This window comes from Heterobasidion irregulare, assembly GCF_000320585.1.
Source record: "Heterobasidion irregulare TC 32-1 unplaced genomic scaffold scaffold_03, whole genome shotgun sequence".
NCBI lineage: Eukaryota > Fungi > Basidiomycota > Agaricomycetes > Russulales > Bondarzewiaceae > Heterobasidion > Heterobasidion irregulare.
The window spans coordinates 2,570,156-2,582,178 of record NW_009258199.1 but is presented as its reverse complement, the minus strand read 5'-3'; the positions used below and the strand labels follow the sequence as shown (position 1 = coordinate 2,582,178).

The window sequence follows — 12,023 nt, the reverse complement described above, 5'->3', positions numbered from 1 at the left end:
GAAAACTTGCATTGCCTGCAAACTGCATGGGACCAAAGGCTTCAGGGGCCTGAACCGAGTGGGCCTGCTGTGGCTTGGACTTCTTCAGCTCCTCATTGATCCTCTTGAAGCACCTGTCATCAGTGTGGCCAGTGGCACCACAGAAGTCGCACTTGTACTGCTTCCTGGGTGGCCTAGAACGTCTGTAGGAGGTGGAGGAAGAGGTGGAGGACGAAGGAAAGGATGCCACAAGGGCCTGTGCAAAGTCTGTGGGATCAGAACGACGCGCACGATTCAAATCCTCGCGCCTGAACGCGTCCTCGAGCTTGGAGCGAGACAAGACGTCCATGAGACTGAGGGAGGAGCGGAAGGTGTCAAACTCGGAGGGGAGAGACCACAAGAGGGCCATGCAAGTGAGCTCCTCATCCTGCTTCTTGAGATCGAAGCCAGAGTCGCGGAGGTTCTTCGGAACGCGCATAGACTCGTCCACACGATGAATGAGGGACTGGAGGGACTCATCGTTGCGCTTCTTGATCGAAAAGAGGTCCTCCATCGCATTGAAACACGATCCAGCAGACTTCTTGTTGAACTGCTCCTCCAGCTTGGTCCAAATGGCAATGGGGTCGTCTTCAATGCCATCCAAGACGCCTCTGAACTGCTCCTCAACTGAAAGTAAGAGCGCACCAGCAGCCTTCTGAGCATTCCTCTTCCACTCTGCCACCTCTCTTGGGTCAGCAGGCTTCTCCTTCGTGCCAATAGGGGCTGTCTCATCGCCAGAGACCAGAAGCCACAGGCCTTTGAGACGAAGCCAGGCCTTGATCTCCTTGGACCAGGAAGGATAGTTGCGATTATTGAGAGGGGAGACAGAAGGGAGAGCGAATGAGGGGTCAGACATGGTGTGGCACGAGTGGCACAAGCAGGGAAAGGTTTTGGAAGCGATGTGGGATGATGGGAAAGGGTGTTGGAAGCGATGTGGGACGATGGGAAAGGCAGGGAAAGCAATGGGGAAGATGTGGCAGCAATGGGGTGTGGCCAGAAAGGAGTGGCACAGCAGATGGGAGACCAGAAAGTGTCGATAAAGCAATGTAGAGCAAAGTCGCTAGAGCGCAGGGCCCATAACCTGTTGAGCGCAGTGACAACGAAGCGACTGGCACAGAGAGAGTGCCAAAAAGAAGCTCTATAACGACAGGACTGTGGTCCAGAGGGTAAGAGTCTGAGGAAAGAATCGCCCTCGGACCACGGGTATTTAAGCTACACAGAACAATAAGAAACGAAAAAGGAAGGTATGACATCAACGGGTCATTGCAAGTGAAACATCTTACAAAATGGTCAAAAGCTCCACCTGGAGGTCGGTCCGGAGTGTCAATGACATCACACAGGACCGCCTCAGCCGGCTAACCCGGTGAAACAACTGAAACAAGGTGAGACAAGGTGAAAACAAAGTGAGACAGTCCAAATGGAGAAAGAAAGCAATATACCCGCTCTGGGAGCGGCTGTAGGGCCGCTCCCAGCTGTAGAGGCGAGTAATCAATGAGTCCCAAAGGTGGCACCCATGTGGCATGGATGCTACACCAACCAGAACGGCCACAAACAACAAGTTTTGCAACCAGATTAAGCTAGACCTTGCTATTTCTACTGAGACCTTGTCCTGTGCCTCAGTTGGGTCATTCAGGGCATTTTCAAGCTGTGCCTCTATATCATCCTCTTCATCACTATCAATGAGGATACCCGTGTTTGACTACATAACCATCCTGTGGGCTCTATATCATGATCATTGAAATAATATGACAAGCACTTTTATTGTGAAAGGGACTGTATACATTATAGGAATAGTATGATTAAACAAAGTAACTTGTATAGTCGGGTGATCATGGAAATACTAAGGCTCAATATAATTCATCTCAAGGGATGCTAAGCCCCCAGTCTTCCACTGTTTCAAGGGCACACTGTCTTCCTCGCCATCATTTCTGTGTGGTGTCTTTGAGGGCCTTGCTTTAAAAGCAGCACGGGAAACCACTTGCCATTTGCACTCTTCTACAGTGGCCAAGAGATTCACCTTCTCTTGCCCTAGTAGGAATGCAAAAAAGCCATATGGTCCATATAGCTTCTCCTGAAGCATCCTTGTCACCTTCTTATGAAGCTCTAGCAAGGTAGCTCCGGACCCCATTGCCCCAGTTAGATCCCCAACATTGCGCTCCTCTAGGTACCCTGTCCCTTCACCCAAGCTAGATAAAGATGAATCAGATTGAATGGAGTCAGATCCTTATTGCCTGCCATTATGATTAATGTTTCTCCTTTGTTAATTTCACATCTGATCCACCTACTATTCTTTTTTGTCTCAGGCTGGCTAAAATATCCTTTGTTATCTATCTGCTTTATCAATGGTAATATGCTATCTATGCATGTGAGTATCGATGTTGACCCTATTACCAGGAATAGCTCTCACTGCTATACTCCCTTCTGGCCTGGCAACTCAAGCTAGGGCATTTCTCTAGCCACTTTCATGGCAGCACCCATTTCACCATCCAGACTCAATGCATAGTCTTGGTCATGAAATACCCTAGGAAGGCACTACTGAAAGATTATCACTAGAAATACCACTAATTGGTGAAGTGGTCTCTGCAGGCTAGTGAACTGATTCTCTGCCCACACATATGTGTTACGCACATAGTCTAAAAGACCAGAGACATGTGTTAGCAACCAATCTTCAGGTTTAATAATATGATTAAGATAGAGATGGAGTTCACTGATTCTTAGGTCTCTGGTGCGCCAGGGAGCCCATGCATCCTAAGCTACTGCTTGGTCACATATCTAAATGAGCATGCTTGGCGCATGTGTTGCAGATGCCTTCGCAGCACATGCTTGTTGTGTGTGGCCGTTCTGGTTGATGTAGCATCCATGCCACATGCGGGCCACCTTTGGGACTCATTGATGACTCGCCTCTACAGCTGGGAGCGGCCCTACAGCCGCTCCTAGAGCGGGTATATTGCTTTCTTTCTCCATTTGGACTGTCTCACTTTGTTTTCACCTTGTCTCACCTTGTTTCAGTTGTTTCACCGGGTTAGCCGGCTGAGGCGGTCCTGTATGATGTCATTGACACTCCGGACCGACCTCCAGATGGAGCTTTTGACCGCTTTGTAAGGTGTTTCACCTGCAATGACCCGTTGATGTCATACCTTCCTTTTTCGTTTCTTATTGTTCTGTGTAGCTTAAATACCCATGGTCCAAGGGCGATTCTTTCCTCAGACTCTTACCCTCTGGACCACAGGTGCGCTCCCTTCTGTTCTTTGTATCTACCTAGACTCTTACCCTCTGGACCACAGTCCTGTTGTTATAGAGCTTCTTTTTGGCACTCTCTCTGTGCCAATCGCTTCGTTGTCACTGTACTCAACATCAATCCAGTTGTTGGAGGCAAGAGGATACAATCTGTGGAGTTCTCAAACGTCCTGCATGTCCCTGATCTTGGTTGTAATCTCCTGTCTTGTGCTGAGTCAAATACAGCACAAGCACTTCTCCATGCTAATAGAAGGATCTTCGATGCATTTCTCCCGGGATGGCGCACAGTCGTTCCTGATAGTTCCAACAATGCTTATCTTCAACGGACCACCTCCTGTTGTTTTTGGCCGTTCTGGTTGATGTGGCATGGATGCCACATGGGTGCCCCCTTTGGGACTCATTGATTACTCGCCTCTACAGCCGGGAGCGGCCCTACAGCCGTTCCCAGAGCGGGTATATTGCTTTCTTTCTCCATTTGGACTGTCTCACCTTGTTTTCACCTTGTCTCGCCTTGTTTCAGTTGTTTCACCGGGTTAGCCGGCTGAGGCGGTCCGGTGTGATGTCATTGACACTCCGGACCGAGCTCCAGATGGAGCTTTTGACCGCTTTGTAAGATGTTTCACATGTAATGACCCGTTGATGTCATACCTTCCTATTTCGTTTCTTATTGTTCTGTGTAGCTTAAATACCCGTGGTCCGAGGGCGATTCTTTCCTCAGACTCTTACCCTCTGGACCACAGGTGCGCTCCCCTCTGTTCTTTGTATCTACTTAGACTCTTACCCTCTGGACCACAGTCCTGTCGTTATAGAGCTTCTTGTTGGCACTCTCTCTGTGCCAGTCGCTTCTTTGTCACTGCGTTAAACAGGTTATGGGCCCTGCGCTCTAGCGACTTTGCTCTACATCGTTTTATCCACACTTTCTGGTCTCCCATCTGCTGTGCCACTCCTTTCTGGCCACACCCCATTGCTGCCACATCTTCCCCATTGCTTTCCCTGCCTTTCCCATCGTCACACATCGCTTCCAACACCTTTCCCTCCTTGTGCCACTTGTCCTACACCATGTCTGACCCCTCATTCGCTCTCCCTTCTGTCTCCCCTCTCAATAATCGCAACTATCCTTCCTGGTCCAAGGAGATCAAGGCCTGGCTTCGTCTCAAAGGCCTATGGCTTCTGGTCTCTGGTGATGAGACAGCCCCTGTTGGCACGAAGGAGAAGCCTGCTGACCCAAGGGAGGTGGCAGAGTGGAAGAGGAATGCTCAGAAGGCTGCTGGTGCGCTCTTACTATCAGTTGAGGAGCAGTTCAGAGGCGTCTTGGATGGCATTGAGGACGACCCCATTGCCATTTGGACCAAACTAGAGGAGCAGTTCAATAAGAAGTCTGCTGGATCGCGTTTCAACGCGATGGAGGACCTCTTTTCGATCAAGAAGCGCAACGATGAGTCCCTCCAGTCCCTCATTCATCGTGTCGACGAGTCTATGCGCGTCTTGAAGAACCTCCGCGACTCTGGCTTCGATCTCAAGAAGCAGGACGAGGAGCTCACTTGCATGGCCCTCTTGTGGTCTCTTCCCTCCGAGTTTGACACCTTCCGCTCCTCTCTCAGTCTCATGGACGTCTTGTCTCGCTCCAAGCTCGAGGACGCGTTCAGGCGCGAGGATTTGAATCGTGCGCGTCGTTCGGTTCCCACAGACTCTGCACAGGCCCTTGTGGCATCCTTTCCTTCGTCCTCCACCTCTTCCTCCACCTCCTACAGACGTTCTAGGCCACCCAGGAAGCAGTACAAGTGCGACTTCTGTGGTGCCACTGGCCATACTGATGACAGGTGCTTCAAGAGGATCAATGAGGAGCTGAAGAAGTCCAAGCCACAGCAGGCCCACTCGGTTCAGGCCCCTGAAGCCTCTGGTCCCATGCAGTTTGCAGGCAATGCAAGTTTTCGTTCCCCTGCTCCATCCCCTTCATCCACAGCCCCCTCACTCGTCACTGACCTCGATTGGAATGCGGACACAGGTGCGACCTCTCATATGACGCCCCATTGCCACTGGCTTCGCAACTATCGTCCCTTTGTCGTCCCCATTCGTCTTGCAGACTCGTCTGTCATCTATTCTGCTGGTGTTGGGACTGTGGTGTTCAATCCGGTCATTGGAGGCAAGAGGGCGCAGTCTGTGGAGTTCTCAAACGTCCTGCATGTCCCTGATCTCGGTTGTAATCTCCTGTCTGTGCTGTATTTGACTCAGCACAAGCACTTCTCTGTGCTAATAGAAGGATCTTCGATGCATTTCTCTCGGGACGGGGCAGTGTGGTTCATGGCAATCGTTCCTGATGGTTCCAACAACGCATATCTTCAAGGCACCACATCCACCGTTGTTTTGCAGTCTGCTGGTGCCGCTTCTACTCTCCCTCTTGACTTGTCCCTGTGGCATCGTCGTCTCTGCCATCACCACCATGCTGGAGTGCAGAAGATGGTGAAGGAACGTCTCGTTACTGGTCTACAGCTCGATTCGGATGTGCAGCCTGACCCTGTGTGCGAGCCCTGTCTCTCTGGCAAGATGCATGCTCACCCCTTCCCCTCCACTGGCTCTGTGACCTCCAAACCGCTTGAACTCGTCCACTCTGATCTCCATGGTCCTCTCCCTGTTGCCACTCACTCTGGAATGCGCTACTGGATCACCTTCATTGATGAGTTCACCAAGCTCAAGGTGGTCTATGTCCTGCGCTTGAAGAGCGACGCATTTGAGGCTTTCAAGCGCTACAAGGCCTATGTGGAGAACCTGACTGGAGAGCGCATTTTGGCTTTGCAGGATGACAAGGGAGGAGAGTACATGTCCAATGCCTGGGACTCGTTTTGTTTGGAGCATGGGATCGCTAGGAGGCACACGGCGCGCAATCGGCCACAGCAGAACGGCGTGGCAGAGCGTGCCAATCGCACTATCATGGAGGCCCTCACTGCCATGCTCTCTGAATCGCATTTGCCGCTTGTCTTCTGGGGCGAGGCTCTGGCCGCTTATGTGCACGTCTGGAATCGACTCTGGACGTCCACACTGAAGGGCAAGACGCCATTTGAGATGGTCCATGGGAAGAAGCCGGACGTTTCGCACTTGCGGGTCTGGGGCTGCCTGGCTTATGTGCATGTGCAGAGGGACAAAAGGGATGGATTTGGATCGCATATGGAGAAGTGCGTGTTGATTGGGTATCCTGAGGGCTACAAGGCGTGGAAGTTCTACAATCCTGCGACTCGGAAGGTCATCATTTCGGAAAGGGCAGACTTTGATGAGCGATTCTTTCCTGGCACTCGCCACTTTGATGCTAACACCCAGTCTGCCACCCCTCCTCCTTCGTCTCTGTTCAGTCTTTGGGATGCAGATGTGGATCCGGTGCCGGTTCTGGGGGGGGAAGCAGATGCTCCTCCTCCTGCTGGTCATCTCGAAGATGCTCCCATCGATCAGGATCATCCTGTGGCAGACCCAGCACCTCCTCCACCTCTTGCTCCTGCCATTGTCCCTCCTGATGCTCCCCCTCCTGTCATGCCAGCGCCACCTCCTGCTCTTAGAACGCGCTCCAGGAATCGCTCTGCTACCCCTGAACCAGGCCCATCTGTTACTCGACGCTCCACTCGTACTCGTCGCGCTCCTGGGGAATGGTGGAAGGTTAGGACACTGTCTGCAGACAATGATGCTCATTCGGACACTCCTGAGGACGCCCCTGATGCTTCTGGAGAGGCAGAGATGGAACCCGTTGTTGAGGACGCATTTTTGGCTGAAGTCGAGCGTGCCCTATTCACCTCTGGTGCTGAAAAGGCTGAGCCCTCGACGTATCGTCAGGCAATGAAGCGCCCTGATGCAGATGAGTGGCAGAAGGCGGCAGAGGAAGAGATGGAGGCTCATGCTCGGAATCGCACCTGGGACATTGTTCCACTCCCTGAGGGCTGCAAGGCAATTGGTTCTCGTTGGGTTTTCAAGGTGAAGCACAACACGGATGGCTCTGTCGAGCGCTACAAGGCTCGTCTCGTCGCCAAGGGCTTCAGTCAGCGCCCTGGGTTTGATTACTTCGAGACATTCGCCCCCACAGCCAAGTTTGCAGCCATTCGCGCCATCCTTGCTCTCTCTGCCCTTGAGGACTTTCACCTGCGCTCTGTGGACATCTCCCATGCATTCATCAATGGCGACCTGGACACTGTGGTGTACATGGAGCAGCCTGAAGGATTTGAGCAGGGAGGACCTGAGATGGTGTGCCGCTTGATGAAGGGCTTGTATGGGTTGAAGCAGGCGAGTCGGCTGTGGTACAAGAAGCTCAAGGCGGTATTGGAGCGCATGGGATTCAAGGCGATCTACTCTGACAACAGCATCTATGTCTATGCCAAGGATCAGGTCAAGGTCATTCTGCCTGTCTTTGTGGATGACTGCACTTTTGCGTCGAATTCCTTGTCCCTGCTCGATCATCTTGTCGTTGAGCTCTCCAGGTCGTTCAAGCTTCGCGATTTGGGGCCCACCACCGCTCTTCTTGGTATAGAGATTGCGAGGGATCGCCCCAATCGTCGCCTGATGCTCTCCCAGCGCCAGTACATCCTAGACATGCTGGACCGTTATGGACAGGCCGACTCGACCCCTGTGAAGACCCCCATGGTCCCTGGCACCAATCTCTCTGTCTCCATGGCTCCTGTATCGACTGAGGACAAGGAGTACATGAAGAAGGTTCCCTACATCTCTGCTGTCGGCTCCTTGCTGTTCCTTGCACTCGCCACTCGTCCTGACATCGCCCACACGGTCTCTGTCCTATGCCGTTTCAACTCGAATCCTGGGATTGCGCACTGGAAGGCTGTGAAGCATCTGTTTCGCTATCTGAGAGGCACCCTGGATTATCGACTTGTCTATGGTCCCACCGACTCCAAGGAGCTCTTTACCTCGTTCTGTGATGCTGATCATGCAGGCAACCAGACAACGGACGGTCCACGAGTGGATATGTGTTGCGCATTGGCTCTGGAGTGATCAGCTGGAGCTCCAAACTTCAGGGACTCGTTGCACAGTCGACCACAGAGGCGGAATTCATTGCTGCCGTTGATGCGGGCCGGGAGATCGTCTGGATGCGCAATTTGCTCACTGAACTTGGCTACTCCCTATCTGAGGCATCGATTCTCCGTGTCGATAACCAGTCGGCTGTTGCAGTTAGCAAGAATCCAGAGCACCATGGGCGGATGAAGCATCTCGATCTTCGATTCTTTTGGCTCAGGGACCAGGTAGAGGCTGGTGTGATTGCGCCAGCCTACGTTCCTACTGTGGACAACGCTGCAGACATCCTGACGAAGGCTGTTCCACCTGAGAAGGTGAAGATTTGCTGCGGCCTGATGGGACTAGAGGATCTGCCGCATTAGGAGGGTGTTTTGGACGCTGTAGAGGCGTGCAATCAGGAGGGTGTGTTGTTTTTGGCCGTTCTGGTTGATGTGGCATGGATGCCACATGGGTGCCCCCTTTGGGACTCATTGATTACTCGCCTCTACAGCCGGGAGCGGCCCTACAGCCGTTCCCAGAGCGGGTATATTGCTTTCTTTCTCCATTTGGACTGTCTCACCTTGTTTTCACCTTGTCTCGCCTTGTTTCAGTTGTTTCACCGGGTTAGCCAGCTGAGGCGGTCCTGTATGATGTCATTGACACTCCGGACCGAGCTCCAGATGGAGCTTTTGACCGCTTTGTAAGGTGTTTCGCCTGCAATGACCCGTTGATGTCATACCTTCCTTTTTCGTTTCTTATTGTTCTGTGTAGCTTAAATACCCGTGGTCCGAGGGTGATTCTGTTCTCAGACTCTTACCCTCTGGACCACAGGTGCGCTCCCCTCTGTTCTTTATATCTGCTCAGACTCTTACCCTCTGAACCATAGTCCTGTTGTTATAAAGCTTCTTTTTGGCACTCTCTCTGTGCCAGTTGCTTCATTGTAACTGCCCTCAACAATGCTTCTCCTAGTATTATCCAACTTGTTGCACTAGCAAAGATACTCACCCAACCCCTCCTACCTACCAATGGGCAATCCAGAATGAAGTTGATGTGTATGTCGTCAGCCATCCACATAAAGATATCAATTAGAAAGGCCTGGAGATCCTGGTTACTAATTTTGGTCAATAGGCCTATTTTCTCTATAGTGACTTAAAGCATGGAAAGAAAAAAGCTGTTTAACATGGATGAAGCTCTTGCCTTTCCACCTAGAAAAGCAATATCATAGAGCTTCTCTGCAAACTTGGTGAGACTGTCAGTTGGGTGAGCAAAACGTGAAAAATCTTCCACAAAAGACAAATTGTCATCAGCTAGTGCAAGAACCAGAGCTGTGTATATTTGTTTGTCTAGATCATATATCAAGAGAAAATTTGCTCTCAAGCCATTGGTTGAGATTGTCCAGATCATCCAAATCACCTTGGACTAAAACAATGTGTGTGATGATGAACTATGAAGTGGGGCTCCCCATATGACAAGATCTGTGCACGATCTAAAACTGTATATGGCTCTTGGGTCTTCTTATTCACTGACCACAAGTATGAAAGGATCCGCGGCTATCCATCTTTTTACCAGCCAAATGAAATCCCTTCCACAGTGCTGGAAACCTGTCCATTATCAAAGATCTGGTGAGCCAAGTATCATTCATGCCTTTTGTTAACACTCTCATATTGCCTGCATGTGCAAAGTTCAGAGTTCTCTCCAGCACAGCAACAAACTCAAGATGATAGGGATTGATATCTCTGTTATCATCAACATCTTTGAGGGACTTTTTCCAAAGTTTGTAAGGGCACAACATAATAGGATAAGTGACCTATTAAAACATGCTTGGGTAAACCTGTCCCATTCTCCAAGTTATTCATCATATATAAATTACGATCACATAGAGCATCATACCTCCAGTTTGAAAATAACACAGTGGAATTTCACCACTTCAAATATCTCCACAATTGGTCCACGCCTGTACCAAAGGGTACATGACATGCTTGTAAAGTGAGCCACCATCCTGCTTGTTGTCTTATAAGTGATTGAGCTTGATCACATAAACATTCTCTATTTTTAAGAAGCAATCCAGCTTTAGGTCCTTGATCTGTTCCATAAACCAATTATGAGGTAGGGCTTCCTTGTAGTAGTCAAGAAATACTTAATATGTTTGCTTTTGACATGCACTAGTCACTGAAGCTCCTACTATTGTCCCTGTAATTCTACTTTTTTGAACCTTGTGGTGTGAAGCTGACAAATGAACATGATGCAAAACCTTGTTATAAGCCTACAACAATATGCTCCAAAGGAAAGGATTTGGACAAAGATGAGGATCATCTTCATTAGTGAAATATAGATCTAGGTTATTGTTCAGCATTTTCAAGACAGTGTGAAATGGCCTTATCAGCCTCTGAGCCTAATAATGACCAACTACTAGCAAGAATGCCATGGGGTAAGCAGTATATATGCAATCTTTAAATAGGTCATCATCTTCCAACATGTTATCAATCTTATCTTCAGAGTGGATGGACTTGGGGGAACAACTATCAAAGAAGGTGCCCAGCTTATCCAGCTATACAGCTTATCCAGCTATATGCATATGCTACAGCTGGGATCTGTGTGGTGAATGTTTGGCATACAATAGATGATGCATATTCCTTATGTGTCATAAACCTTAATTAGAGCTCTATCCACATTCTCATAAGGAAGAGCATCCAGATTTTTGACTAGCATGTATATATGCTTATTGAAGAAATCATAGAGCACTTAGGCCCTTAGTTTGTCTGATGGCACAATGTTCCATAAGACCCTGGGACAACAACTTGATCCACCACATTAGTCCAGATGATATGGGGAATGAGAAAATGCAAATAGACCCAAGATAATACATTTTTAGGACAGCACAAAAATAAGATGAGCACAACCACAAAGCAAGGGATAGCAAATTCACAAAGCAAGACACACACTCTCCCATTGCTATTCAGACCACATCGGAAGAGCAGTTCAACAAAAAGTCTGCTAGGTCGCATTTCAACATAATGGAGGACCTCTTTTCAATTAAGAAGCACTACAATGAGTCCCTTCAGTCTCTTATCCATTGTGTTGATGAGTTTATGCACATTCTGAAGAACCTCTGGGACGCTGGCTCCAATCTCAAGAAGCAGGAGAAGGAGCTGACCTGTATGATGCTCTTGTGGTCTCTCCCATCTGAATTTGACTCTTTCCACTCTTTCCTCAGTCTCATGGATGTCCTGTCTCACTCCAAGCTTGAGGACACGTTCAGGCATGAGGATTTGAACCATGTGCATCACTCTGATTCTACAGACTCAGCTCAGGCCCTTGTATCATCTTTTCCCTCTGCCTCCACCTCTTACAGATATTTTAGGCCACCTAGAAAGCAGTACAAGTGTGATTTCTGTGTTGCCACTGGCTATACTGATGATAGATGCTTCAAGAGGATCAATGAGGAACTAAAGAAGTCTAAGCCACACTAGGCCCACTCGGTTCAGGCCCTGAAGTCTCTGGTTCCATCCAGTTTAGATGGATAGATGACTCACTTGGCAGATAACAGGGTTAGCATGGAGAGTTCCAATAGAGATTGCTTTCAAGGGGTTCCTGGGAGAATCAAGGCATTGAGGCTCAATTGGCAGGCATTCAAAGAATATCACTAGGACACCCCGGCAAAACATAGTGATATGTGAATGACTCACTTGGCAGGTAATGTAATTGGTAATGAGAGTTTGGATAAAGATCACTCTGGAGACATCAAGCACTAGTAAGAGTGGGCTTAGTCATAGGTTGGGCAAACAGAT

The 12,023-nt window shown here is 49.5% G+C and overlaps 3 protein-coding genes across 3 annotated transcripts; all 3 read left to right on the top strand.

The window, feature by feature from the left end:
* Window positions 1-3,894: 3,894 nt before the first annotated feature.
* HETIRDRAFT_311817 (uncharacterized protein) lies at window positions 3,895-5,163 on the top strand (the record flags this gene model as incomplete). Its single annotated transcript, XM_009545988.1, has 2 exons — window positions 3,895-3,995; window positions 4,065-5,163. Coding segments are annotated over 2 exons (1,200 nt in total), but the record flags the coding sequence as incomplete, so codon positions are not given.
* A 3,143-nt stretch (window positions 5,164-8,306) lies between these two features.
* HETIRDRAFT_314655 (uncharacterized protein) lies at window positions 8,307-8,618 on the top strand (the record flags this gene model as incomplete). The annotated part of the gene is made up of 1 exon (XM_009545987.1): window positions 8,307-8,618. A coding segment is annotated over one exon (312 nt), but the record flags the coding sequence as incomplete, so codon positions are not given.
* Window positions 8,619-11,180: 2,562 nt separating this feature from the next.
* Window positions 11,181-11,507, top strand: HETIRDRAFT_242674 (uncharacterized protein; the record flags this gene model as incomplete). The annotated part of the gene is made up of 1 exon (XM_009545986.1): window positions 11,181-11,507. A coding segment is annotated over one exon (327 nt), but the record flags the coding sequence as incomplete, so codon positions are not given.
* Window positions 11,508-12,023: the final 516 nt, after the last annotated feature.